Raw genomic sequence first — 25945 nt, 5'->3', positions numbered from 1 at the left:
AACCAAAAGAGTATACAATTAGGGACTTAAACCTTTCTTCACGCTCTTTTTTAATTTTGCTTTTTGTTTTTGAGGAGGATGTACTGTAACTTTCTGTCCTCATAAAAAAACAAAAACAAAAAACAAAAACCAGTACCAGAAAGAGACATTCACAGAGAATGAAGTGAGAGAAATATTTTTTAACCATGTTTTGTTCTTGATCAAGTGCCAAAGTCTGAATCTTCTAACATCTCTCATCCTTGTAGGTAACTCACTGGAGTTTGTATCTTAACAAGCATTTCTCCTTAACAACTCAACATCAAAAAAGAAAAGAATGTCTCCAAAGGAATATAGTTCAATTGGTAAAATATTTAATTAGCTACTGCCATTAATGAATCTTGAAAACAGTTTCCATAAAAACTAAAAATAACAAATGAAAATAATATTACCTACAATGTAATACTAAACTATTAATTTAGACTTATACCCTTTAAGTACACACAGAGTAAGAGAAATCTGGGTTTGAGGTAACTAAGAGCTGTGTTTAACTTAGAGTCACATAATCAGATTTGGCAGCCTGCCTCTAAAATGCTGACATTAAATATTTTCAATTCTTAGAATAGTTAGCTATTCTAACTAAAAATCATATATGTAATTGAATATTAACTTTGTATTAAATAGGGGTATAAATAATACATTTATATTAAATAGGGTATAAATCTAAAGAGCAAGGTCTTTAATTATAAGAGTTCCACTCACTTCTAATATAATGATGTTTTATACTTAGATACATGCTGTGTACCTGCAACAATTAAAGTGAATTAAGAATGGGAGACTGGACTTAGAAAAGCCAAAAATGACTCATATTCATGTAAAATATTAAGGTTAAATTTCATATTATATCTCATATGCTTTGAAAATTAAACATCAATATCCATTTGAAATCCTTATTACTTTAAAATAAAATCTTAAATGTACCCACACATGGTCCCTGGGGTGAAAAAAGCCTTTATGCTGATTTCTTGACAGTTCACAATTGACATTTCTAGTTTACCAACACTCCAGAAAACAGAAGCTTACAATGAATATAGTGATTAGTACTTAGTATTTCGAGTAAATATACTTACTCAACAAGCAAATATACATACACATCAGTTGTTTTAAAGTTTTAAATATGAACTAATTTTTTAACTACAAATACTTACCTTGAAATACTATAAATTCTAATACCACCAATTCAGTAAGAACTCTGGCATAGAAAAATAAATACAACTCAAATTCTTTTCCAACCAGAGCTGAATATTCAATACAAAATAGGAAAAAAAAATCCTCTGCTGATATCAAAAAGTCCCCCAAATCATCTGTAAACACCAGGGGAATTCTATTATTCTTTCTGAATTCTCTCAATTTCTACATTTTGCTATCCATAAGTAGTGCTTCACCTACAATATTATATAAACCCATGCAATATACATTTATTTCTGTTGCTTATCTGATTAATTCAAGTTAAAATTCTGAGCACTTACCAAGACACTTTAAATTTCTATTAGATGACCATTAGTATGCTATTGGTTTGTAGTTTTAAGTATAAAAACTATAATGGAAGAAGCCAAAATGCAACTACAGTTTCCACAGATGTGAATGCTGGGCTTCATATTATGATTCAAATCTACTACTGTTTTATCTTTCCTAATGCGACAGACTACAAATAATCTCTCACCTGTCTGCTTATGTAAAGATTTCTTCAACTTTTTAAAAGAGGAAATAAGTTTTTTCATAACTTTTAAAAAAGTCAACACACATACACACAGTCATACACACACACTCACACACTATTTTTTGTTGTTGTTTTTGTCTTTTCAGAACGCAAACTGGACATTTCCAAGGGATGAGTTAGATAACTATTTGTGTTCAGACTATATTGTCATGAATAAATTCAAATGATCTTCTGAAATACTGGCTTTATCAGATAATCAAAAAGCATAAGAATTATACAAAATGAGAGCAGTAAAATAGCTTCCAAAAATATGGACTTGGCAACAAACATAACAGTTTTAAATCAAAGTTGCTCATTGAACTAGTCTTCAGTCCATTCATCACAATGCTGCACTTTGACAATATTCACCTTCTTTTTTATGACATCAGAAGTTACCCAAGTTGTAAATTCTGAAAAGCTTCAATAATTTATATGGCAGATAATTTCTTACAGTCCAAATTTTTTTTTGCTTCCATAGACAATGCTGCTTCTTTGGGTTCTTGCTTAACTTGACTCACAGAAATGGTACCTTCTGGATTTTCTTCAACTTTAAAACCAAACATAAAGAAAAACCCTAAAGGTTAATGTAACTTATAACACTGGAATCTTTATAATTATATGAATTTAGAAGCAAAGCAAAAAACAGTAGTTTTTTGAAAAACAGTGTATTTGAGAACTCAGTACTTCTAACATCTTAAATAGTCATTCGTAATAATTCTTTCCGGATGTGTACACCTGAAACTAATGTAACACTGTGTGTCAACTGAACTTCAATAAAAAAGAAAAGAAAAAGAATAAAAATTTAATATTGAGAAGTTAAAAAAAATTCCTTCAGTTTGCTGGTAATGAAAACAAGAAGAGACTAAGAAAACCATAGTATTCTCCTCTCAGATACTTTGACAAAAAAGCAGTCCATAATTTGATAAAATATGAGGACTATCTCATATTTAAACTTAACTGCCTTTAAAAATATGTGTAAATAAAAGTCAGGAAGCCTCCTCTTATTTGAAGATGATGTTTTGCAAACAGGTATATGTATTACAAATTTACAGATTTGTTACCACTCCCACATGGTTTCCATATGTGGCCATATATCAAGGAAAACATTCCCTCCCTAAAGAAACTCAACTACATAAGTACTTTACAAAAAAATATGCCACATCTTAATGGATAGTTCTGACTTAGCTGTATAAGCTATATGTTTGCTTATCGGAAACACTGCACAATGCACTTACCATTCTGATTTTAAAGTACTTATGATGAAATTATCTAAACGCAGCATACTAGCAACACTATCTTAAACTGGCAGGTGGGATGTCTAAGACAAAATCTTTCTCTTTCTCAGGGTTATCAGTTTTTCAGTTGCTACAGGAAACCAAGATTAAGGGGACCAATATTTGCTCAGGAAAGTGTGAACACCCCTAATGCTTGTCACTTATGGGCAGCCAACACCATGAAGAAAACTAGTAGAAGATGGATTTGAATGACCCTCAGAATTCATATTCAGGTGAAGTAGTCCCTCAGATCATGACCTAACTTGATAAATCATGCAAGTTCAGATCCAAAGACGGTCTCCTTTAAAGCAATCTGAATTAGAGCTCTCAGAAATACCCTTGGTACAACATAGAGGGAGGAAGCATGTTAGAATAGAAAGAAACTTTGGAGGCAGACAGATCTGGGTTTAAATCCCTACTCTATCACTTTTAGGTAATTACTTAACCTCCCTGAACCTTGAGTTACCTATCTGTAGAATAGGGACACCATTAACTATTTCATGAAGTTCTGAGGATTAATTCACATATATTCCTTTTCCCTCTCTTCTATTAAACTTATTCAGAAATGACAACTCTGAATAAATTCAGCTCTCTGGAGAAATTTTCTTAAAAGTAACACTTCCAATAAACGTAAAAGATGATGATTCTTTCCTGGAAGGAACTATCTTACACTTTTCCTTACCCAGAAGAATGATGACTAAGAATGGAGGGTAAATACTTTGTACAGTCTAAAGATAATTTCTATGAAGATTTTTGTTCTTCAAAGCTAACTGCAAATCTTTCTCCACAAAAGTGCCCAGTCCAAAACAATCTATGTGAAAGGGAGTGACACAGGTCAAGTAGGAATTAGAATTTATCACCAGGTTGACTAGGTTTGTTACAAAGTGAAGGTAACAAGGGCTTGGATTAAACCCAAGTCTCCAAAGCTTAACTAGTTCCCTTTCAGTTTCCATAGAACTCAACATTTAAGTTTATAACTCAAAATCTTTAACATTTATATCTGCCCACTTCATTCCATAACACTTTTTCCATAGTAACCTTTACACTAAATGTTTTCCTTTTTAGTTTCTCATTTTATGGGGCATCTGGGTGGCTTAGTTGGTTAAGTGTCTGCCTTCGGCTCAGGTCATGATCTCAGGGTCCTGGGTTCGAGCCCCACTTTGGGCTCCCTGTTCAGTGGGGAGTCTGCTTCTCCCTTTCCCTCTGCTCCTTCCCCTTGCTCATGCTCTCTTTATCTCTAATAAATAAATAAATATACAATCTTAAGAAAAAAAGTTTCTCATTTTTTTCATGCATTCTAAAATGACCCTCTGATTTCATATCACCACAGATTTTCTATGTAAACTGAGGCAATTAGGGAATGAATAATTTTGATGGAGAGAAAAAATTAAAAAGTTTAAAAGTTATTATGCTCTTGATATTTTTCCCTTTTTCTAGTAGTTTTGTTTATATTTTATAAACCCGAGTAGAAATGATTGGTTTTTTTGTAGTGTAACAGTAATGATAGTCCATAAAATTAAAAAAAAAAAAATCACAAGTTGCTTTTAACTTACTAATAGTTGGGTGGCTATCTATAATCTGTATTGGGATGGTCTGCACATTTCCCAGCAGAATCCGATGAACGCTTCCTTCCATATTCTCTGTATCCTCAACATCTCCAACTTCCACCAGCTGGTCCATTGCGGCCAGATTTTGATCTGGTCCTGGAAGGCTACCCATGGTAGAGGCAATAATGCTATTGTTTGGGGTTAGGCATGTATCTGTTTGAAGACTATGACTTTGACCAAGCAGTAGAGAATTATTATTCATTACAGTACTTTCTAATGAATCCAGAAGTCTTGAAGGACTGGAGGAAGGGTGGTTATTTACTGATATCAGAGCCGGTGATCCATCAGGAGAAGTGAATCTTGGTTGCAACTGCAAACCCTTTTAAACCGAAAAGAGTTATATCAAAATGTTTAAATTTACTAAGTATAATTTTCTCATAGGATATATTATTCTTTTGACACATATTGGAATAAAATACAGGAGTATAATTACTAACAAATATTGAGGACAGAAATAAGAATGAACAACTAAACTTCATTGCATGCAGGGTCAACTCCAACTTTTTCAAAATGTATTGTTTAAATGATCTTATATCAAGATACAAAAAAGTCAGGAAATTAATAATAAAAACATATGTGATCATCATTGTAATTCTATAATAATTCTATAAAATCCCTAGAAGAAGAAGAGAGATTAAGAAAGGGAAGGGCTTCAATTTTGTCTATTTCACTGGATACCTACCTGTAGTTGTGTAAATATTTTTGGCTGAAATGAGGAAAGCGAAGAAAGCAAGTGGGCTGGCTCTGGAGACAAAGAACGCCTTGTCTGATTTGTTTCCACTTTAGTGTTAATTGATTCCCCTGGTGAATTTCCTAAGTTATATAAAAAACATCAGCTATCAAAACAATGTTTATGGTTTCTATGTTATATGACACTACATTTTATTATAATATTTACTATCACAATTAGAGTAGGAAATAAATTCAAAGGTTTGAAAAGGACTTTAAGACGTTATTTTGTCCACTATTTCCAGAACTGGTAAAATGAGAATCACTCAGCAACTTTTTAAAAATATAAATTCCTAGGTTCAACCTCCATTAATTTTAATTCAGTATATCTAGGATGTGATGTTGGAAACAGTATTTTTTTTCCTTGAAAGATTATGTATTTGTAACTCTAATCTAGTCCATTTTCCATGCTATGATGCTGGACTACATATAAACTTCTCTGGATGTGTGAAACCTATTGAGCCTGTCAGTTATGAAGACCAAACTTAATTCATCTTTGGTAGCCCTAATGCCTAGGATAATGGCTGGCACAAAGTGCGTCCTCAATAAAAACAGTATTATGTTTCTTTCAATAACTCATTTTGGAATAAATGACTAAGAGTAAAAATCTCTGTTTTCTTAATATCTCAATTGCTAAAGTGATTGTCCTTAGGGAATATAGTCCCTCTCATGTAATTTCTATGTATTAACCCAAATATGTTCATCTCTTTAAATCAATCAAAAACCAATTATCAACAACTGTTTATTGTTTCCATACTGTAACTAAGTAATTTTTCAAAATGGCCCTGGTGTCAGACAAGGATGGATTTAAGCACTAGATAGGTTTTCTCTGTAACCTTCAACATGTTACTTAACTTGGTTTTTAAACTTCAGTTTCTTCATCTGTAAAATCAGGATAGTAAGAGAATCTTTCTCAAAGGACTGTTGAGAGGATTAAACAGTACTCTCACATTTCTTGGCTTATTTAGTTTTTTGGTTTTTTTTTTTTTTTTTTTTTAGATTTTATTTATTTATTTGACAGAGAAAGAGACAGCCAGCGAGAGAGGGAACACAAGCAGGGGGAGTGGGAGAGGAAGCAGCAGGCTTCTGGCAGAGGAGCCTGATGCGGGGCTTGATCCCAGAATACTGGGATCAGGCCCTGGGCCAAAGGCAGACGCTTAATGACTGAGCCACCCAGGCGCCCCTATTTAGTTCTTTTTTAAAATTATAGTTGACACACAATGTTACATTAGTTAAGGTGTACAATATAGTGACTCCACAAGTTTCTATGTTGTGCTATGCTCACCCCAAGTGTAGCTACCATCTGCCACCATACAATGGCATTACAATACCATTGGGTATGTTCCCTATTATCCCCGTGACTTGTTCATTCGAGAACCGGAAGCCTGTGTCTCCCACTTCCCTTCACCAATTTTGCCCATCTCCCACCACTCTTCCCCTCTGACAACCATCAGTTTGCTCTCTATATTTATGGGTTTGTTTCTGCTTTTCATCTGCTTATTTGTTTTGGTTTTCAGATTCCACACATAAATGAAATCACATGGTATATCTCTTTCTCTTTCTGACTTATTTCACTTTTTGGCTTCTTCATTTCTAATTGTCCTTGTACTTCACTCTGCTGTAGTCACCCACTATTACCGCCATGCCCTCAACTCTTCTACATCTAAAAATCTCTAATTCAAACATCCCATTCTTTGATCACAACCCCTTATTTTTTCCAGGGATTTTGCTTAAGTACTTTCCTTAACTACTACAATTCTTCAACCTCATGTGAACCTCCAGTTCATTGATTACTCAGTTTTCTTCAGATATATCAACTTCTTTCTTATCAAAATTCTCTCCCCATCCAGCTTAGTCGAATCCTATGGTTATAGTTTCAGTCACTCTCTTGCAAATCCCCTCACCTCCCTTGCTACTTTGTATTTTTGTTACAACTCCTGGAAAAATCCTAACACTGAATGAAAATGGCTTCCAGTGCCTATATGTGATGCTGAATGCCACTGAAAAAGAAACTTGCTGCTATTACTAATACCAATTCACGATCATCAACTTCAACAGGACCTTCACCTGTACCTGACAACCTTACAAGGTTTCTCTACACTATAGAAGATTGCAAAAGTCCAATCTTGGCCACACTTCCTAAGATCTTCTTCACTCTCAGCATTCTTACTTAGAAAAGAGAAACTATCAGAAATTTCCTCAACTTCCCATCATCAAAGCTATGAAATACCTTCACCTTCATTTCTCTTTTCAGCTCTCTCCTATCTGAAAATACCTTCCCTCAACCCCATATTCCCTTCATAGCACATTGTCTCTACTTCTTCATTCATCACTCATTTGCTCTTCAACCATCCCAATGTGGCTTCTTCCCAATCCACTCCACTGAAATGGCTGATACCCAAGCTTTCCAAACTTGATTTCATGAACTTTTTTCTTTCCCCTTGCCATTTTCAAATCCTATTCTTATGCCAGTGTTGCCTACCTCAGTAAATGCCACTATCAGTCAGTTGCTCATGGTGGAAACTCAGGAGTCATCCCAGATCATTTCCATTCTTTTATCTCCCACACCCATTCAATCAATAACCAAAACCTTTGAAAACAACTCTTAAAATCTGTCCAATTCTAGTACAAATGCCACTAACTGCAGACTAAACCACTATCACCTTTCATTTGGACAGCTCAAAGGGCCTCCTAAGCCCATTCTGCATATCCAGTTTTATCTCTAGGCATTGTCTACGCTTAAAACCACAACAACTTTAAGTTTCTTGAACATGACAAGCTCTTTCTTGCTTAGCTTTTAAACTTGGTATTCTTTGGATTGACAAATTCCTGCCCATTCTTCAGTTCTTAGTTTGAAAGCCACTTTCTCAAGTGTTACTTCCTTACTGCCTAGATTATATGTCTCTGTCACTATTCTCACACAGTTTTGCACAACTCTTTTATGGCACTATTAATAACAGTAATTAGAATATATTTGCTTAGTGTCTTTTTCTCTTACTAAATTTGAAATTCAATGAAGCAAGAAACTCACTTATTCTTTTTTATGTCCAGCATTTATCACAATGAGTAAAATAGGTGCAGAACAAATGAATAATGATAAAGAATTTGAAAGTTATTCTCCATGCACAGTGACTCTTAAAGGTTAAACAGCCAAAGAATAAAGAAATCATTGTACTGTATACAGTTATTCATTAATTTATTCTAAAGCATTTATTTAGATGTTAACTTTGTAGCAGGGATTATGCTAGGAACTAGTTATGTTAACTTGAATAAAACATAACCCTTGCCCGAGGAGCTCAAATCATAATGAAAGATACAGATGTATAAACAAAAGGATACCATGTTAAATCCAGAGGTAAGTACAAAAGAGTGAATGTCTAACTTTATACAGGGGGTGAAGTTAAGAGAGCACTTAAAGCCAAATAGATTGAGTAGTGAGAGAAGTTAACCATACAGAAGCAGAGAAAACACATTTCCAGAAGAGAAAAAAAAAAGGGTAAAATAAGCATGGAATAATGAGAACATAGGAGTAAAAGCATATGAGAAAAAGCAAACCATATAAAATGGACAAAGTTTCCTGATCAAGGTATCTTACGGTTATTACTACCAGAATTAGCCTAGCTTTATAGTAAGCTGTACGAGTAATCAGCCTCAAAATTTTAATCATAAAGCATAAAAGCTGATTATAGAGGAATTTTTTAAAGTTTATTTATTTATTTTCGGTAATCTCTACACCTACTGTGGGGCTTGAACTCACAAACCCAACATCAAGAGTCATATGCTCTTCCAACTAAGCCAGCCAGGCACCCCTTATTTTTTATTTTTGTTTGAATATAGCTGACACACAATGTTACATTAGTTTCAGGTGTATAACACAGTGATTCAACTTCTCTATATGTTATGCTATGCTCACCACAAGTGTAGCTACCATCTGTCATCAAACATTGTGATTATAGTATCACTGACTATATTCCCTATGCTGTGACTTTTTTTTTTATAGTTTATTTATTTGAGAGGGGAGGGAGAGGAGGAGGGAGTGAATCTTCAAACAGCCCCCCCACTGAGCATGGAGCCCAATCTCATGACCCTGATATCATGACCTGAACTGAAACCAAAAGCCAGATGCTCAACCAACTGAGCCACCCAGGTGGCCCTATGCCTTTTATTCCTGTGACTTAATGATCATTCCAGAACTGGAAGCCTATACCTCCCACTCCCCTTCACCCATTTTGCCCATTCTACCCCACTGCTCCTCTCTGACAACCATCAGTTTTTTCTCTGTGTTTATAGGCCTGATTCTGTCTTTGTTTATTCATGTGTTTTGTTTATCAGATTCCACATGAGTGAAATCATATGGTATTTGTCCTTCTCATGAAAAGTTTGATTTATTTTACTTAGCATAATACTCTCTAGGTCCATCCATGCCATTACAAAAGGCAACATCTCATCCTTTTTTACAGCTGAATAACATATATGAGAAAGTATATAGGAGTAACATATATGTTTAAACAGCTAGAATTATTTTGACAAATCCTAACATAGCTGCTCCTGTCTCTTTGGGCCATGGTTTCCTTATCCATAATATTTGATTAGACAAGATAATATCTTCAATGTCTTCCAGTTTTAACACTGATTTTATATATTAAAGATATTCAAGATAACCTACCTTCTGCAAAGGTAACTGTCACAGTCTCTCTGAGAATATGCCCATTATCTGTAGTCCACTGAAGCTGAAATGGGAACATTTATTGTAAAAACAATAAAGCATTTATATTTAAAAATGTTTTAAAATATTAATACAACTGGGGCGCCTGGGTGGCACAGCGGTTAAGCGTCTGCTTTCAGCTCAGGGCGTGATCCCGGTGTTATGGGATCAAGCCCCACATCAGGCTCTTCCTCTATGAGCCTGCTTCTTCCTCTCCCACTCCCCCTGCTTGTGTTCCCTCTCTCGCTGGCTATCTCTATCTCTGTCGAAAAAAGAAATTAAAAAAATCTTTAAAAAATAAAATAAAATAAAATAAAATATTAATACAACTGTCATATTTTATTGATAGCATATTTGTGTTTTATTCAGTAATTACTCTTCACTTGTTTACTTCTCAAAACATAAGTACACTTCACTATCCAAATACATTAGCTTCCCAAGTTCAGATAGCAAGAATTCGGATAGCAAGTATAGATGGCAAATCCACTTTACTTCCTGAACTTTGGATAGTGAATAATTAAGAGAGTTTGGGATGGAAAAGAATAGTAGCCATAGCTTAAGATCTGAATCTATTTAGTTAAGAAGGCATAATTTGGATAGTGAAAAAAAAAAAAAGGGGGTATTGCTATTGAGATTTCTTTTGAAAGACTTATTTATTTATTTTAGAGAGCAAGACGGAGCACATGCAAGCACTGGGGAGGGGGAGAATGAGAGGCAAAAAATCCCCCAAGGAGGCTCCCCATTGAGCACATAGCCCAAGGCAGGGCTTGATCTTACAACCCTGAGATCATGACCTGAACCGAAGTCAAGAGCTGGGACACTTAACTGACTGAGCTACCCAGGTGCCCTGCCACCAAGATTTTAATGCCATAATTACTGTCTGTATTATAATTAGTAGTGTTTGGATAATTATATTATTCTCTTCAGAGTAAGTAAAATTTTCACAGAACTGACAAATATTCAGGGAGAAATTAGAGTATGAGATAAAATTGATATCCATAGATGGCATATAGAATGAACATCATCCCTTTGTGTATTCAAGTCTGAACTATTCTACTGAAAATTGTCTATTTTATTTTTTTTTAATTTAAAGATTTTATCTATTTAGAGAGAGAGAGAAAGCATGAACAAGGGGAGGGGCAAAGGGAGAAGAGAGAGAATCTCAAGCGGATCCCACACTCCGCATGGAGGCCGACATGGGGCTCAATTTCACAACTCTGAGATCATAATCTGAACTGAAATCAACAGTCAGATGCTTAACTGACTGAGCCCCCAGGTGCCCATTTTTTAAAAGATTAGTAGAGAGAGAGTGTGTGGGAGCAAGCAGGGAGAGGGGCAAAGAGGGAAAGAATCTCAAGCAGATTCCCTGCTGAGACGGAGCCCAATGGGGTGTAAGGCTTGATCTCAGGACCCAGAGATCATGACCTGAGCAGATATCAAGAGTCAGATGCTTGACCAACTGAGCTACCCAGGCACCCCCTGTCTATCTATTTTTAAAAAGAGAGGGAGGTATACACAGTATATACTCAATAAGTATTTGTTAGATGAACAAGATATACTTTTTACAGAAATAAAATATATTGATTTTTAAATGAAGATTACTATTGTTATCACGGTTGGAAATTCACTGATATTTCTTGTGAGAGTAATAAAAAAATTTTAGTCAAATCATCATCTGAGGGTTCATATTTCATGTTTACATTTTAAGAAAAAGAAACTACTATTTCTTCTTTTTTAAAAAAGGCTTTATTTATTTATTTATTTGAGAGAGAGAGAGAGCGAGAGCACGCATGAGGAGTGGGGGCAGAGGGAGAAGGAGAAGCAGACTCTCCACTGAGTAGGGAGCCTGACACAGGGCTTGACTCCAGGACCCCAGGATCATGACCTGACCTGAAGGCAGATGCTTAACTGAGCCGCCCAGGAGCCCCTCTTTTTTTTTTTTTTTTTTTAAGATTTATTTATTTCAGTGAGAGAGGGCTCAGGGTAGTAGGGGCACAGGAAGAGGGAGAGAGAAACTCAAACAGACCGTGCACTGGGAATGGAGCCCGACTCAGAGCTCAAGCTCATGACCTTGAGATCAGACCTGAGTTGAAACCAAGAGTTGGATGCTTACCCGACTGTGCCACAGAGGCACCCCCAAAACTACTATTTTTTTCTTTCATCAGTTATTTATATGGCCTAATAACAACCACCCCATTAGGCCAAATAGTAAGAGAAGTTGAGAAAAATTCTATAATAAAACAAAAGAATTACAATTGTAATCATACCGTTGCTGGAATGATCTCTGAGTTATACACATTATCTCCATTTCTCAAGGATTTCTGTACCTCATGGATGTGATTTTTAATATCATTTACAGTTGGAAAAAAGGACAAATTATGTCTCTCAGGTACCTCATCAGGTTTAAATAGTTCTCTTTCTACAAATTTTCTGTGGAGAGCATAAAATAGAATAAAAACATAAATAGTCTAGTAATATACTTCAGATCAAATGAGAAAATGGTTCTTTTTTTAGCATAAACATCTGTAAAGCATGGTTTACAGCTTTATAATTTATATTTTTCCACTTTTAATTTTTTCCGTGCATTAAATCAAAGAAATCATGCAGATTAGAGCAATATAATACTTTCATTGGTTAAATACCTCTATATCTACAGTAAGTTTTGACATTTTTATAGGAATCATTATTGCCAGTTTAAGCATAATATGTTTTGAAAGCTATGTCAGGTAGTGTACTGAACACTTCACATCAAGGATCTCCTTTAATGCCTACTATAATCCTGTGAGGTAAGTGCAACTATCATTTCCACTTTACAGGTAAGGGAACTGAGGGCTGCCAAAGTTAAATAATTTGCCAAAGTTATACATCTAGCCAGTAAGTAAGAGAGCTTGGGCCTACACACAGGTTATTGTATAAGCATCATGTTACACTGCTGCCAAAAGGCATCACTTACTATATGAAATAGGACCTGCTTGAATTCTTTAAGTAGACAAAAGAGAAATATAGAAATAGAAGGCAGCACTAACACATTAATATACAAAAAATACATAAAAAATTATAAAGCCCAATATTTATATGGTTTGTGCATTACCTTCTATAGACCATGCTGCAGAGCTGAATTATACCTCTATTCTTAAGGTTCAAGTTTAGTAAATAATGTATGGCTTTACCAAATTTTGGCTCTAACAATGCCCCAATGAAAATAAATATAAAATGTCTGAGAAAGCTGCTACATGGGAAAATCACATATTAATTAAGATATAATCCTAAGAAACACTCATTGTGTTGTTCAGATTGGATTACAAAATAACCAGTAGGAGTAAGGCCAGTTAAGTAGCAGAAACCATGGTAAAAGAGCACAGGTTGTAGAATAAGATACAGATTTCAGTTCTGCCTCTACATCTTAAGCCAATTATTTAACCACTCATAGTGTCCGTTTTCTCATGTGCACAATGGAGACAAATATACCAATTTTACAGAGTCGCAAGAATAAATGAGATCATGATTATTGTATCCTGAGAATCAGTAACATTGGACCAGAGTGCTACATGAAAACTTCTATCATACAAAGAACTATCCACGTTCTTTTGTTATAATACAATTTAACTGCATTTCAAATAGCTTAGATGGCCTAGGTTTTAAAATCTTTAGTTCTACAAAGGCTTTTTTCTGTAAAGGCATTTATTGTATAATTCAGAAATAGTCCAATTTGCTAAATTTGAATATGGAATATTTCAAATGAATAAGCTGAATCATTACTCATGGCTTGCCAAGTATCTGCTAGAAAATGATCAGTTCATAAATAAGATTATTTTAATAAATTAATAAATTACATTCCTTATTACTCTGATAGCATGTCTTAGAAAATGTCTATGACGATAAATGTTATTATTTAAACCAACAAACAAAAATGAAAAATGTAAAAGAACAATCTGTTTTTACTGTACCTTAGCTGTTTCCTTACTGCATATACTTGTTCTATTCCCTGTGACACTAATTCTTGAATCTTATGTGCTACTTGAGGATGTAGACGTGAGGGTAATGCACAATTCTCATCCCTAATTGCAGTTTCCTCTTCTTCAAGAGAAGACACAGGAAATGGGGAAGGTGGCAAAGGGAGGCAGGAAGCCTCTAATTCGTGATACTGATGAGCTTGCTTTGTAGGTAACTGTACATACCACCTGACAAGAAGAAATATTTAAAATTACATTACCAGACAAAGGCAAGAATCACACTTACGTTAAAACTCATGAGGAAAAAGAATAATCTTTTAAGAAAAGATATGATTATATATTAAGTAAATATGACAACAATTTTAAAATAATAGATATAAATAAATGTCCTCTGCTTGATTTTTTCAAGAAAGATTTTACTTATTTATTTATTGGGGGGGAAGCATGTGCACACATGGGGGCAGGTAGGGACAGAGGGAGAGGGGAACCAGAGAGGGGAAGAGGCAGAGAATCTCGAGCAGACTCTGCGCTGAGCATGGAGCCCGATTCAGGGCTCATCTCACCACGCTGAGCTGAAACTAAGAGCTGGAGAGCCAACCAACAGAGCCACCCAGGCGCCCCCTCTGCTTGACTCCTCTAAGTTGGCTTTACACCCAATTAAATAAAAATCTTTATAAACCTTTATAGACTTTCACTATGGCTCAATAGTTAAGGAGGGTACAGGGGTTAAATATATATGAAAATGGTATTTTAAATTTCATGTTAAGTAAATTTTACCTCAAAATAATGAGACTTTTAAAGTTATCATCTTTTAAACTATGTATTTTCCTATTCTTCTATGATTCTGTCCCCAAATTATAACTTCTGTGTTCCACCTATAATCCTTCAAACAAGGGTGGCTATAATTCAGAGTCTACCATGACTGAGGTTGAGTGGGAGAATCTTCTCTGACAGGAGATCAATACACAACCTCTATTGCCCCACAGCCCCTCTATTGCACACAGCTCCTATTGCCCCAGTGAGCAAGACAATCAATCAACTAAAAGATGAATACAGGTTTTTCATATTGCAGGGCAAAAAAAACAGATGCTAGAAAAATAATCTGGCAGGATACTGTTTTAATGGATACTTTTATACAAAGTGCTTGCAATGACTGATACTGCATGAAATGGAGGCTATTTAAAAATTACATGCAATGTTTTCCAAACGAAATGATCTAATTATTGGTTACTCATTTTTCATAGATACAAAAGTTTATTTTATATATTTATGTGTTTATTTTTTTAAAGATTTATTTATCTATTTGAGAGAGTGAGCAAGGACACGAGGAGGGGGATGAGCAGAGGAAGAGGAGCAGACTCCCTACTGAGCATGGAGCCCAGCACAGGGCTTGATCCCACAACCCCAAGATCATCACCTGAGCTGAAACCAAGAGTCGGACACCCAACCGACTGAGCCACCCAGGCGCTCATATCCAAAAGTTGTTCGTTCGTTTGTTTGTTTTTTTACAAAAACTATATTCTGTGCACTTTAACCCCATTGTATTACTGTAAATTCTTCACCTGGACTAACACATAAAGAAAAGAAAGCAAGCTAATATTTCTTCTTATGTAAAATCTGAAGCACAAAAAGTATATAAAAATGGAATTTAATGTAGGGCTTAGAATTAATTTCTCGCTGCTATAGGTAATCAAAGATGGGTTAAAAAAAATACATAGGTGAATGCAGTTTGGCTCCTAAGAAGTATCAGAAACAAAATATGAAATACGTAATTATATGTGTTGCTAAACACATATTTGCAATTTTCGGGAAAAACTTTCATATGGTATACGTACTTCTTTGGTAGGCATTATTGGAACATTTGGTTGATAAACTCAATGGCTTACACAGTGGCAAATTTTAACACCTAGAGAATCACTAATGAGAGATCTCCCTTATAAAAACCATTCTTAAGGAAATAATTAGAAAACAATTATAATTTCTCTTAAAAGAAATAAATCTTATAAATGGAGCTGATTTGTAAAAATAAAATAATAATATAAATGTCATACCTAAGAACACCGCCAGCATCTACCAAATTCTTCTTTAGCATGTTAAAGGCTTTTTCCTGCTCCATTCTGATTATTTTCTTGTCAATTTTGGGGTCTGTAGGAACTCTATATTCAGGAAACTTCTGTACCTTTTTAATGTAAATCCTGTTTATAAGCAAAAGAAGAATTTCTTTCATTATATTATAATGTCAAGAAAATCACACTTACCAAGCAGAAGTTTAAGTGTTAAAGTATAGAGAAAAATCAATTAAGCTAGAAAGCATTCAGAGGATTATGTGGAAAAATAAGCCATTTTTCTCAGTGCGTAGTATTTAGCAAATTAACAATAATCATGACATCAGTAAAAAAATATCTGAATATTTATGGGTATTAACTTTTGTTTCTGGATTTGCCTCTTCCCAATTCTGGAAGCCATAAAAAACTCCTGCCTGGGGGTTCCAGGAGGGTGCTGGCAGGAGGGGGATGGGCAGCAGCTGCGGCAGCTGGAAGATGAAGAAGGAGCATGTGCTGCACTGTCAGTTCTCTGTGTGGCAGCCACTGTTCGGAAGCCTTACCATCAAGAGTGCCATTCTTCCACTCCTCAGAATGTGAAGGATTATTTACTTGATGATGGAACTCTGGTGGTTTCAGGAAGAGAAGATCCGCCAACACGTTCTCAGCCAAACAGTGATAATAAGGCAGAAGAAATACAGTGGTCGGATGATGAGAACACGGCTACCCTTATGGCACCAGAATTTCCCGAAGTCACCACTAAAAGGTCAAGAAGCTATCTATTCCCTGGGGGGCAGTGTATTTCCTAAGCTTAACTGGAATGCCCCAAGGGATACATACTGGATAGCAATGAACAGTTCTCTGAAATGTAAAACCCTCAGTGAAGTCTTTCTATTGTACAAGAGTCCTGATTTCATCACTCAGGACTTTACTCAACCATTTTTTCATCGTACTGATGGTTCTCCATATCCTTGTATAGAATATGAGCTTGTTCTTTGAAAATGGTATGAATTAATTCTTCAGCTTTACGTTACACAAACCATGAAGTGACAGTTCAACCCTGTCCCTGAGTTACTGACTTCCCAAGGACTTTGCAGACCTGTCTCTTCACAAACTCATAGATTTTCATAAACTGAGAAGAAATCGGCAAGAGGATGGCTGATGAGGGCACCAGAGTTCAACTCCCAGGTAAGGAGGAAACCACCTTGGTGTCAGGAGGCTGCTCTCAGCTCACAACTTCCTGTTACCCCGTTCTGTTAGTGTGGGAGGCAGTGTGAAATCAGTACTTTTTAATATTCATATACATTAAGCTGGAAAAAAATGGAGGGACTTTGCTACTTGTAAAAATAAATGATAAATAGATCTTAAACATAAAAACGAAACAAACAACTCATGCCTGGATTACTTTAATAGCCTCCTTTTGGGCCTCTGGGCCTCATCCTTAAATCCACTTGATACATTAATGTTACAATAATTCTTCACATTCTGTTGAAGAATCGACCTGCTCCTTAATCAAGTACGAATTTCTTGGCAGCATTCAAGGCATCCCATTTGATTCTAGCTTATTTACCTAATCTTACTTTCATTTACTTCAAATGTAAAATTGCTTTTTTCGGTGAAGTTTATCATCTCAATGTTCCTTCCTCCTCTGATACCAAAAATACAATCACACCGTATCTTTATTCATATAATTTCCTGGCCTACAATATCTCCCCTCTAATTCCTTATCTATCACCCCTCTAATTCCTTATCTACCCAAATTTAATCTAAACTTCAGCATTCAGGTAAAGTTGCACTTTCTTTCCTGTTAATGAATTTGCATGGATATGTGCCTTCTCTAATGAGTCAGCTAATTGACACATCTGGTACCATTACGTTTTCCAACAGTTTTTTGTTTTCTGATCTACCCCAACAATATTTTAAGTTTCCCATGATTAAGTAAAATCTTTACCTCTTTCAGTCTCCCTCTTTCCCATGGCACCCAAAGTACTGCTGGGCACAAGAGATACTCAAAAAGTACTAGCAGAATGATACAGGGAATAAAATTATTTCTTTACACATAAGAGATCTTTCTTCTAAGTTATATCTAAAATTTTATATTGCTTATATTTAAAAGCAGTTAAAAGTTTTGCTTCACAGTCAGGTTTAAATATTGCCTAAAGTTACTGTTATCAGATTAAACATGAAAAGCCTTCTGAATTAATCTGAAAAACTTCTTGAGAATGTGCAGGTTTGTGATATGTGATGCTGAAATAAAATGTTTCAAAGATCAACTGTAACCAACATTTATGTTATCTTTTTAAATTTTATCTGAGAATTTAAAACTTTCAATGTCTAAAAAAAATACTAGAAAGAACATCACAAAAATATTTTATTGCTTCAAATTTTTCATTCTCACCCAAAGCAATGACCAACCTGTGGTCCTAGTCTATCTAAAACTGATCTCATACACTGATGGTATGAAGATTATTGGTAAAGTCTCTCTAAAGAGCAATCGTCTTTAATACCTGTAAACATTTAAAATAATATAATCTTTGCCCTAGGAATTTCATTTCAACAAATTTATTCTACTGATATACTTGTACAAGTATATAAAAAGGTATAATATTACTAACTGCAGCTTTGTATATAATAATAAAGAATACTTTTCAGAGCCTACATGTCCATCATTAGAGGACTAATTTAGTAAATGACAATCCATCCATAAATGTAATATTTTATGGCCACTGAAAAGAAGGAACCATGAATATAATGTCATATGTCCATTATATTTCAATTTTTAAAATAAATAAATGCAAAGAAGAAACCAGTCCTTTTATGTGCAGATCTGGAGACAATTTTGAGATATACTGGGAATGAAATAACAAAAAAAAAACAAGGCATAGAGTGGTATATGTCATTACATTCACACTAGTGTGAGGCAAAATAGTTGTGCAGTAAATAACCATAACAGGCATTCAAAATAGAAATAAAGCAATGTGAATTCACAGCAGGAAAGAAGGTATATTAGTACCTAACTTTAAGGAAAGACAATATTAGTAAGTTTTACTGAGATTTCAACATCTATGAGTGTAAAGGAGGATATATACGTATGCATATACACAGAATATCTTTGGAGGGTTACTCAGGAAGCTGGTAAGTGTTGTTGCCTTAAAAAGGGACATAGGACTAATGAATCGTTAAACACTACATCAAAAACTAATGATGACTATATGCTGGCTAACTAAACATAATAAAAAAAAAATTAAATAAATAAATAAAAATAAAAAGGGACATAGGGAGTAAAAGTAAAAGGAAACTCATATTGCACTGTACACTTATCGGCGCTGTTTAGACTTAATAAAAATGTGCATATTAGCTATCAGAAAATAAATACTTAATAAAAAGGAAATTAAATAAAATAAAGCTTACCGGGCTGGACAAGTGGCTTTGTAGAGCTGACAAGACCTGCCGTCCTGCTCACTGATTTTTTTTAACTGGAAACCTTTTCTCCTTGGCCCATACTGACACTCCATTACCACGGCTCTACTCCCTGTGGGCCAAAACCAACTATTGATATTAATTCAAGTATCCATCTGTTCTGGACACTAGAATAAAAATAACTTGGTGGGGGCAATGTCAAAATTTACACTTTCAATCACACAACTTTTTAAGGAAAGAAAACATCAGTAAGTCTTACTAAGATGAACACATAAGTTTAAAAGTTTATTATAATATTTACCAAATGTACATTATGGTAAGAAATTTGCAAATACCACATTTACTGAATGTTAACTGATATTTACATATATATGGTTTTTAATAATAAAATTTCACCACTCTATAAGTAGAAATTAGCAAAAGCTACATTTGTTAGTAAATATTGTCATGTAAAGTTTTATTTCCTTAATTATTTCCTTATTTCTATTTGTAATTTTAGAATATAGTAGTCCCCCCTTATCCGCGGGGGTATGTTCCAAGACCCACAGTGAATGCCTGAAAGGATGGATAATACTAAACCATATATAAACTATGTTTTTTCCTATTCATATACACCTATATACCTATGATAAAGTTTAATAAATTAGGCACAGTAAGAGATTTGCAATAACTTATAAAATAGAACAATTATAACAATATACTGTCATGAAAGTTAAATGAATGGGGTCTCTCTCAAAATATCTTATTGTACTGTACTCACCCTTCTTCTTCTTCTTGTGATGATGTGAGATGATAAAATGCCTATGTGATGAGATGAAGTGAGGTGAATAACGAAGGCATTGTGACGTAGCATTAGGCTACTACTGACCTTCTGACAATATGTCAGAAGGAGGATCATCTGCTTCCAGACTGTGGTTGAGAACAGGCAACTGAAACCTTGGAAAGTGAAACTGCGGATAAGGGGGGACTACAATAATGTAATAACCAGCCTCTGAGATGGCCCCCAATGATCCCTGCCTCCGAGTACTCATGTCCTTCCGTAATTCCCTCCCCTTGAGGATGGGCTACACTTATTAACTTACTTCTAGTGAATATGGCAGAAGTGACATGATGTTATTTTTGATATAAGGCTATAAAAAGACTGTGACTTCCATCCTGGGTACTCTCTTGCTCTTGCTTGGATTGGTCTCTCTGGGCGAAATCAGCTGTCTGCGGGGAGGCAGCTCTGTGGAGAGGCCCATGTGGCAAGGAATAAGCCACATGAGTGAGCTTGGAAGCAGATCCTCCCCCAGCCAAGCGGTGAGATGACTGCAGCTCCAGCCAACACCGTAACTGCAGTCTTGTGACAGAAGCTGAGGCGGAACCACCTTACTAAGCCGCTCTTGGATTCCTGACTCACAGAAACCATGAGATAAACGTTTGTTGTTTTCAGCCATCAAGTTTTGGGTAATTTGTTGCACAGCAATAGAATATAAATAAGTGGATGTGAAAACTATACAGTTTATGGGTTCAAGTAAAATATCCTATTCTAGATAGAGCACAACAAATTTTTCAAATATAAAATTAAAAAAATCATAAATGTTGATAGAGCTGACATTAAAATTTAAAACTTTAAAATTTTAAATATAAATTTAAGAATTAACATTAATATAGAGATAATAAGGAAGAATATGCAGAATGTAAAGAGCTACAAATAATTTTTAAAAATAAAGAACCAAACAGAAGAATGGGTAAAGACTATGAATAGGCAATTCAGAAAGAAAAAAAAAGATATTAAATGAACAAATAAAAAGATGTTCAATTTTACTAGTAAATGTGGAAATGCAAATTCAAGCTATACTAAAATACTATCTCACACTCTTCATATTGGCAAAAATAAAAAATCTGACAATACTCTAAAATAACTGAATCCACTGATGAATTTTAACATCACAAAAAGGTGTTGCACATAGGTTGCAATAAGAAGTACACAGCACACCTTGAAGTATTCTTGCAAAATACTTTAATGGGCAGTAAATCTTCATTTAATCAAGCCCCTAGATCTAACAGTTCACAGGAAATATAGGAAATTGCTAAAAAACATGTTAAACTACAGCACAGAGATGGAATCAACAAAACTCAGAATATAGAAAACTCTACAGGATAAACTACCTGGGGGAAAAGAGGAGAGAAATTTTTAGGTGAAAAGAAATTCAGGAGATAAAACCAAATGTAATTTGTGAACTCTGTTTGGTTGTGAATTTGAACAAACCTATGGAAAAATAATTATTAGATAAGTAAAGAAATATGAACATTGGACATTTTATGACATTAAAAATTACTATTTAAAATATGATTATGTGATTGTCATTGTGTGTGTGTGTATATATATATATGTATGTATAAAGAGTCCTTATCTTTTAGAGATATATACTTTGGTATATAATATATACTTTTGTAATTACAGATAAAGCGATTGGACATCTGGAATTTGCTATAAAATCATCTTGGAGGTGAGGAATGAAGAAGTGGGTAGGGATATAAATGAAGCCAGAATGACCATATGCTAATAGTTGTTGAAGCTGTATGGTGGATATAGGGAGAGTCATGGGATTTCATATATTATTACCTTTACTTTGAGAGATACATACATATATACACACACACACACAATACATGTTATTATATATATTACCTTTACTTCTATATATGTATAGTATGTATGTCTATATATGTATATATGTCTATATATGTATGAATGTCTATATATGTATATATATATCACAGATATAAATATGAACATTTCCAGAATATAAAGATTTTTTTTTTAAAGATTTTATTGATTTATTTGACAGAGAGCAGGAGAGTACAAGTAGGGGGAGCTGCAGAGGGAGAGGGAGAAGCAGGCCCCCCGCTGAGCAGGGAGCCCAACGTGGGGCTTGATCCCAGGACCCTGAGATCATGACCTAAGCCGAAGGCAGCTGCTTAACCAACTGAGCCACCCAGGGGCTCATCCTGGCACCCCCAGAATATAAAGATTTTTAAAGTCTGACAATGCTAAGTCATAAGGTAAATGAAGGAAAGGGAAATTTTCATACATTGCTGAAACAAGTAAAAATTGGTACAGGTTGTCAATTCCTCATGTATAATTCTGAAATTGAAAAAGTTCAGAAAACAAAATTTTTTGGAATCCAGGCAAAACCTGACCTGAACTTTATGTGGCTATTTATAATCTTTACTCCTCTTATTGTTACTATCCATAAAAACTGCTGTGTTTGATTATGTGATATGGTCAACAGAACACTTGCTGGGAGTATTCTGTAATATTATCATATTACATTCCAAAAATTCTGAAATACATTTTAGAAAAGAGATTTTTGCACCTGTACAACCATGTTTTTTATTTTTTTATTAGGTGATCTTTTTAAAAATTTAAATGCAATTAATTAACATACAGTGTATTATTAGTTTCAGAGGTAGAGGTCAGTGATTCATCAGTCTTATATAACACCCAGTGCTCATTATATCACGTGCCCTCCTTAGTGTCCATCACCCAGCTACCCCATCCCCCCACCCCCCTCCCTTCTAGCAACTTACCAGTTTGTTTCCTGTGATTATGAGTCTCTTATGGTTTGTCTCCCTCTCTGATTTTATCTTGTTTTATTTTTCCCTCCCTTCCCCTATGATCCTGTTTTGTTTCTTAAATTCCACATATGAGTGAGATCATATGATAATTGTCTTCCTCTGATTGACTTATTTAGCTTAGCACAGTTCCATCCACGTTGTTGCAAATGGCAAGATTTCTTTTTTTGGATGGCTCTTGTACAACCACTTTAGAGAGCAACTTGAGATAATCTTGTAAAGATGAAATGGGCGTACTTTGCAACTCAGCAATTCCACTTTAATACATGCACTATTAACTTCATCACTATTAACTACATCTTTTCAACAGAAAATGTTTATTGTCAAGGTTTGGCTACAGCACTCTGTGTAATATTGAAAATTAGAAACATCCTAAATGATCATTAGTAGAAAAATAATTGTCGTTTGGTGATATGCTGGAATGTTACGTACTGGTTAAATTAAGATCTTTAAGTATCAATATGGATGGATTTCAAGAAATAAGGGTGAGTGAAAATTTACATAACAATGTCCATAGTTTACTATTTATGGATATTTCAAAATATTCAAAATGATAAAATACATTATTATAAATACAAATATGTGTGGTAAAGTATAAAAATATAGTCTGGAAAGAATTTATGTAGTGGCTGCCTGTGGAGAGTTAACAGGGGATTAGAACTATGGAGGGGAAAAATGTTGCATCTTTTATAGTATACAGATGAAACCTGGGCAGAAGAGGTTACATTTATCTCATCTTCCCCCACATATCTTTTTTTACCCTCGGAGGTCCAGGATGAGACTGCAACTCTTCCAGCTGAATCAGTATTTCCACAGTCTAAAATAAATCACTTATCTTTATATTCTTTGGGGTTTGACTAGCCCTAGGGTGAATCTCTGGAAATTGTTTGAAACTCCACCATTTTAGGGGCTCCTGGAGCATGAGACTCTTGATCTCAGGGTTGTGAGTTCGAGTACCACATTGGGTATAGAGATTACTTAAAAATAAAATCTTTAAAAAACACACACAAAACCCTAGTCCAATATTTGAGAATAGTATACGTAACACATTTGATGCTCGAGAATCCTAATTTTGGAATTCTGTATAACTCCAGATTGCATACAAATTCTACACAGTAACTCCAGAGTTATAAGCATACAAAATGAATACAAATTTGTCCCACAAGACGCATCAAGAGAGGAGAGAATATTTGGACTGGATTAAAAAAAAAAATCCAACAGATATACATATTTAGAATAACAAAACTGCTCTATTAATATTTTTTATTTTCTATTTACCAGCATAATATCTAAGGAAGTATTATTTATTTATTCTAATATATTAAAATACAATTTCATAAAATAATTGGTCATGTTTAAGTTTTCTTTTTAGTTTAATACACATTTTCAACAATTAACATTCAGTTGTCATCTGCAAAAATGAAAATTTTGGTAGGAAATTTTTATGAAAACCACATTTTCACAATGGATCATGGCTCTGCTGAACCTCTTAAAAAATTTTTTTTAAAAAAGTACCTGCATTGACAAATGGGATTCCATCATATGGGACATACTGAGATTTCCACATCAAGCGTGTAGCTGGCTTGGCTGGGCTTGGAGATTGGCGGGTACCCCAAACACTCTGTGTTTGCTGCTTATGAAATGTTAGGACACTTTCTAATTCAGTCTCACTTACACAGTAGCCACGGTATGAATCTCCAATTTTCTGCATGTAGTAGAAATTAAATAACAAAATTATTAGCAAATATGTTTCACTGTACAAAAAATTTAATGAAGTGGTTGTCCAAGATAAAAGACTCATTAGTTTTCAAAAGAGAATGTCATTCTCCCCTCAGATCAATGATCTATTACAACCAGTGTATCTGATTTGCTTTCAACCAGCATTATCAAACAGAGATTCTCCAAATATTTGTTAGAGAATATAATGTCAAACTCATGGCCACACCATTAGTCTCAAAATCTTGCTTGACAGAAATAATATTTAGGGAGGATAGTTTGAAGAACACATTGTGTATCCATTCGTCCATATATTTAAAATTCTACCCCTGGATCCAAACAGATCAGCATAAAACTAGACATAAAAGTACTGATTCCCTATGGGGCTTCTTTTGGTAAAATTAATTTTGATATGCCATGAATCTTTCTGAAAGCCTATGAAAACTGTGATGGTATCTCCTAAGTGATATCAAAGAATTTACTCATTACATCAAGATTCTTTTTAAGAAGATCCTTCTCTGAGAGAAAATCCTGTCTGAACTTAGTACCAAAAATAGTTAATGGTTTTATTTTATGGAAATTAACATAATTACTTTTATCTAGTGAACACAGAATAACTGGGTTTTGCCTTTTTGAAACGTAGATGCTTAAATTATAGACAAGTGTGTGTGTATGTGTGCACATATATGTGTGTGTGCGTGTACATACAGTTCATTAAGATACATATTTCTTACTTCCATTTTATGGTTACATTCTTGTTTTTCTTTATTCTTTAGTTCCCATTTTAATTTCCACCTTGCTAATATATTTTATGTATTTTTGTTAGCTGTCTTCATTCTTCCTGAAACAAGGAAGGTGTAAATAAATCGTGTAAATAAATTGATATTATCTACCCACAAGCATGTAAGTAACCCTCAACAAAAGCAGAAGCTTTCTATACCAATAGAGAAAAATCTATTAACTGTGATCACCTTCACTAAAATGCATACAGACGTAGAACTGACTCCATGTATGTTTCTCCATTAAAGGGAATAAGAGCAGAGATGTGGGACTAGGAATCTTTTTATTAGACTAAATATTTCACCCTGTGAGAATACATTTAATAAGAGGAAGGTATCAAAATACTGTTGTGGCTGTACTTTG

General features: G+C 34.5%; 1 protein-coding gene and 1 pseudogene across 17 annotated transcripts in view; one reads left to right on the top strand and one right to left on the bottom strand.

The window, feature by feature from the left end:
- CARF (calcium responsive transcription factor) overlaps positions 1–25945 on the bottom strand; it is an 84764-nt gene that overhangs the window by 32611 nt on the left and 26208 nt on the right. For 9 of the 17 annotated variants that reach the window (XR_004623570.1, XR_004623571.1, XM_034654987.1 and 6 more), the window contains 8 exons: positions 24602–24791; positions 19457–19577; positions 16055–16198; positions 13998–14231; positions 12318–12480; positions 10012–10075; positions 5299–5429; positions 4563–4935 (listed from right to left, as the gene is read on the bottom strand). Coding sequence is in view for 8 of the 17 variants with exons in the window: in XM_034654987.1 (XP_034510878.1) it covers positions 4563–4935; positions 5299–5429; positions 10012–10075; positions 12318–12480; positions 13998–14231; positions 16055–16198; positions 19457–19577; positions 24602–24791 (1420 nt within the window). In the remaining 9 variants the exon portion in view is untranslated. Of the gene's footprint in view, position 1; positions 782–1925; positions 2283–4562; positions 4936–5298; positions 5430–10011; positions 10076–12317; positions 12481–13997; positions 14232–16054; positions 16199–19456; positions 19578–24601; positions 24792–25945 lie in introns of those variants that run through there. The other 8 variants (XR_002142648.2, XR_004623572.1, XR_002142643.2 and 5 more) reach the window with 3 other exon arrangements.
- Positions 16437–17095, top strand: LOC109489607 (annotated as a pseudogene).

The sequence above is a fragment of the Ailuropoda melanoleuca genome, chromosome 2 (assembly GCF_002007445.2).
Source record: "Ailuropoda melanoleuca isolate Jingjing chromosome 2, ASM200744v2, whole genome shotgun sequence".
In the NCBI taxonomy this organism is placed as follows: domain Eukaryota; kingdom Metazoa; phylum Chordata; class Mammalia; order Carnivora; family Ursidae; genus Ailuropoda; species Ailuropoda melanoleuca.
The sequence above is the reverse complement of the archived record's forward strand: the minus strand, read 5'-3'. Positions and strand labels throughout refer to the sequence as shown.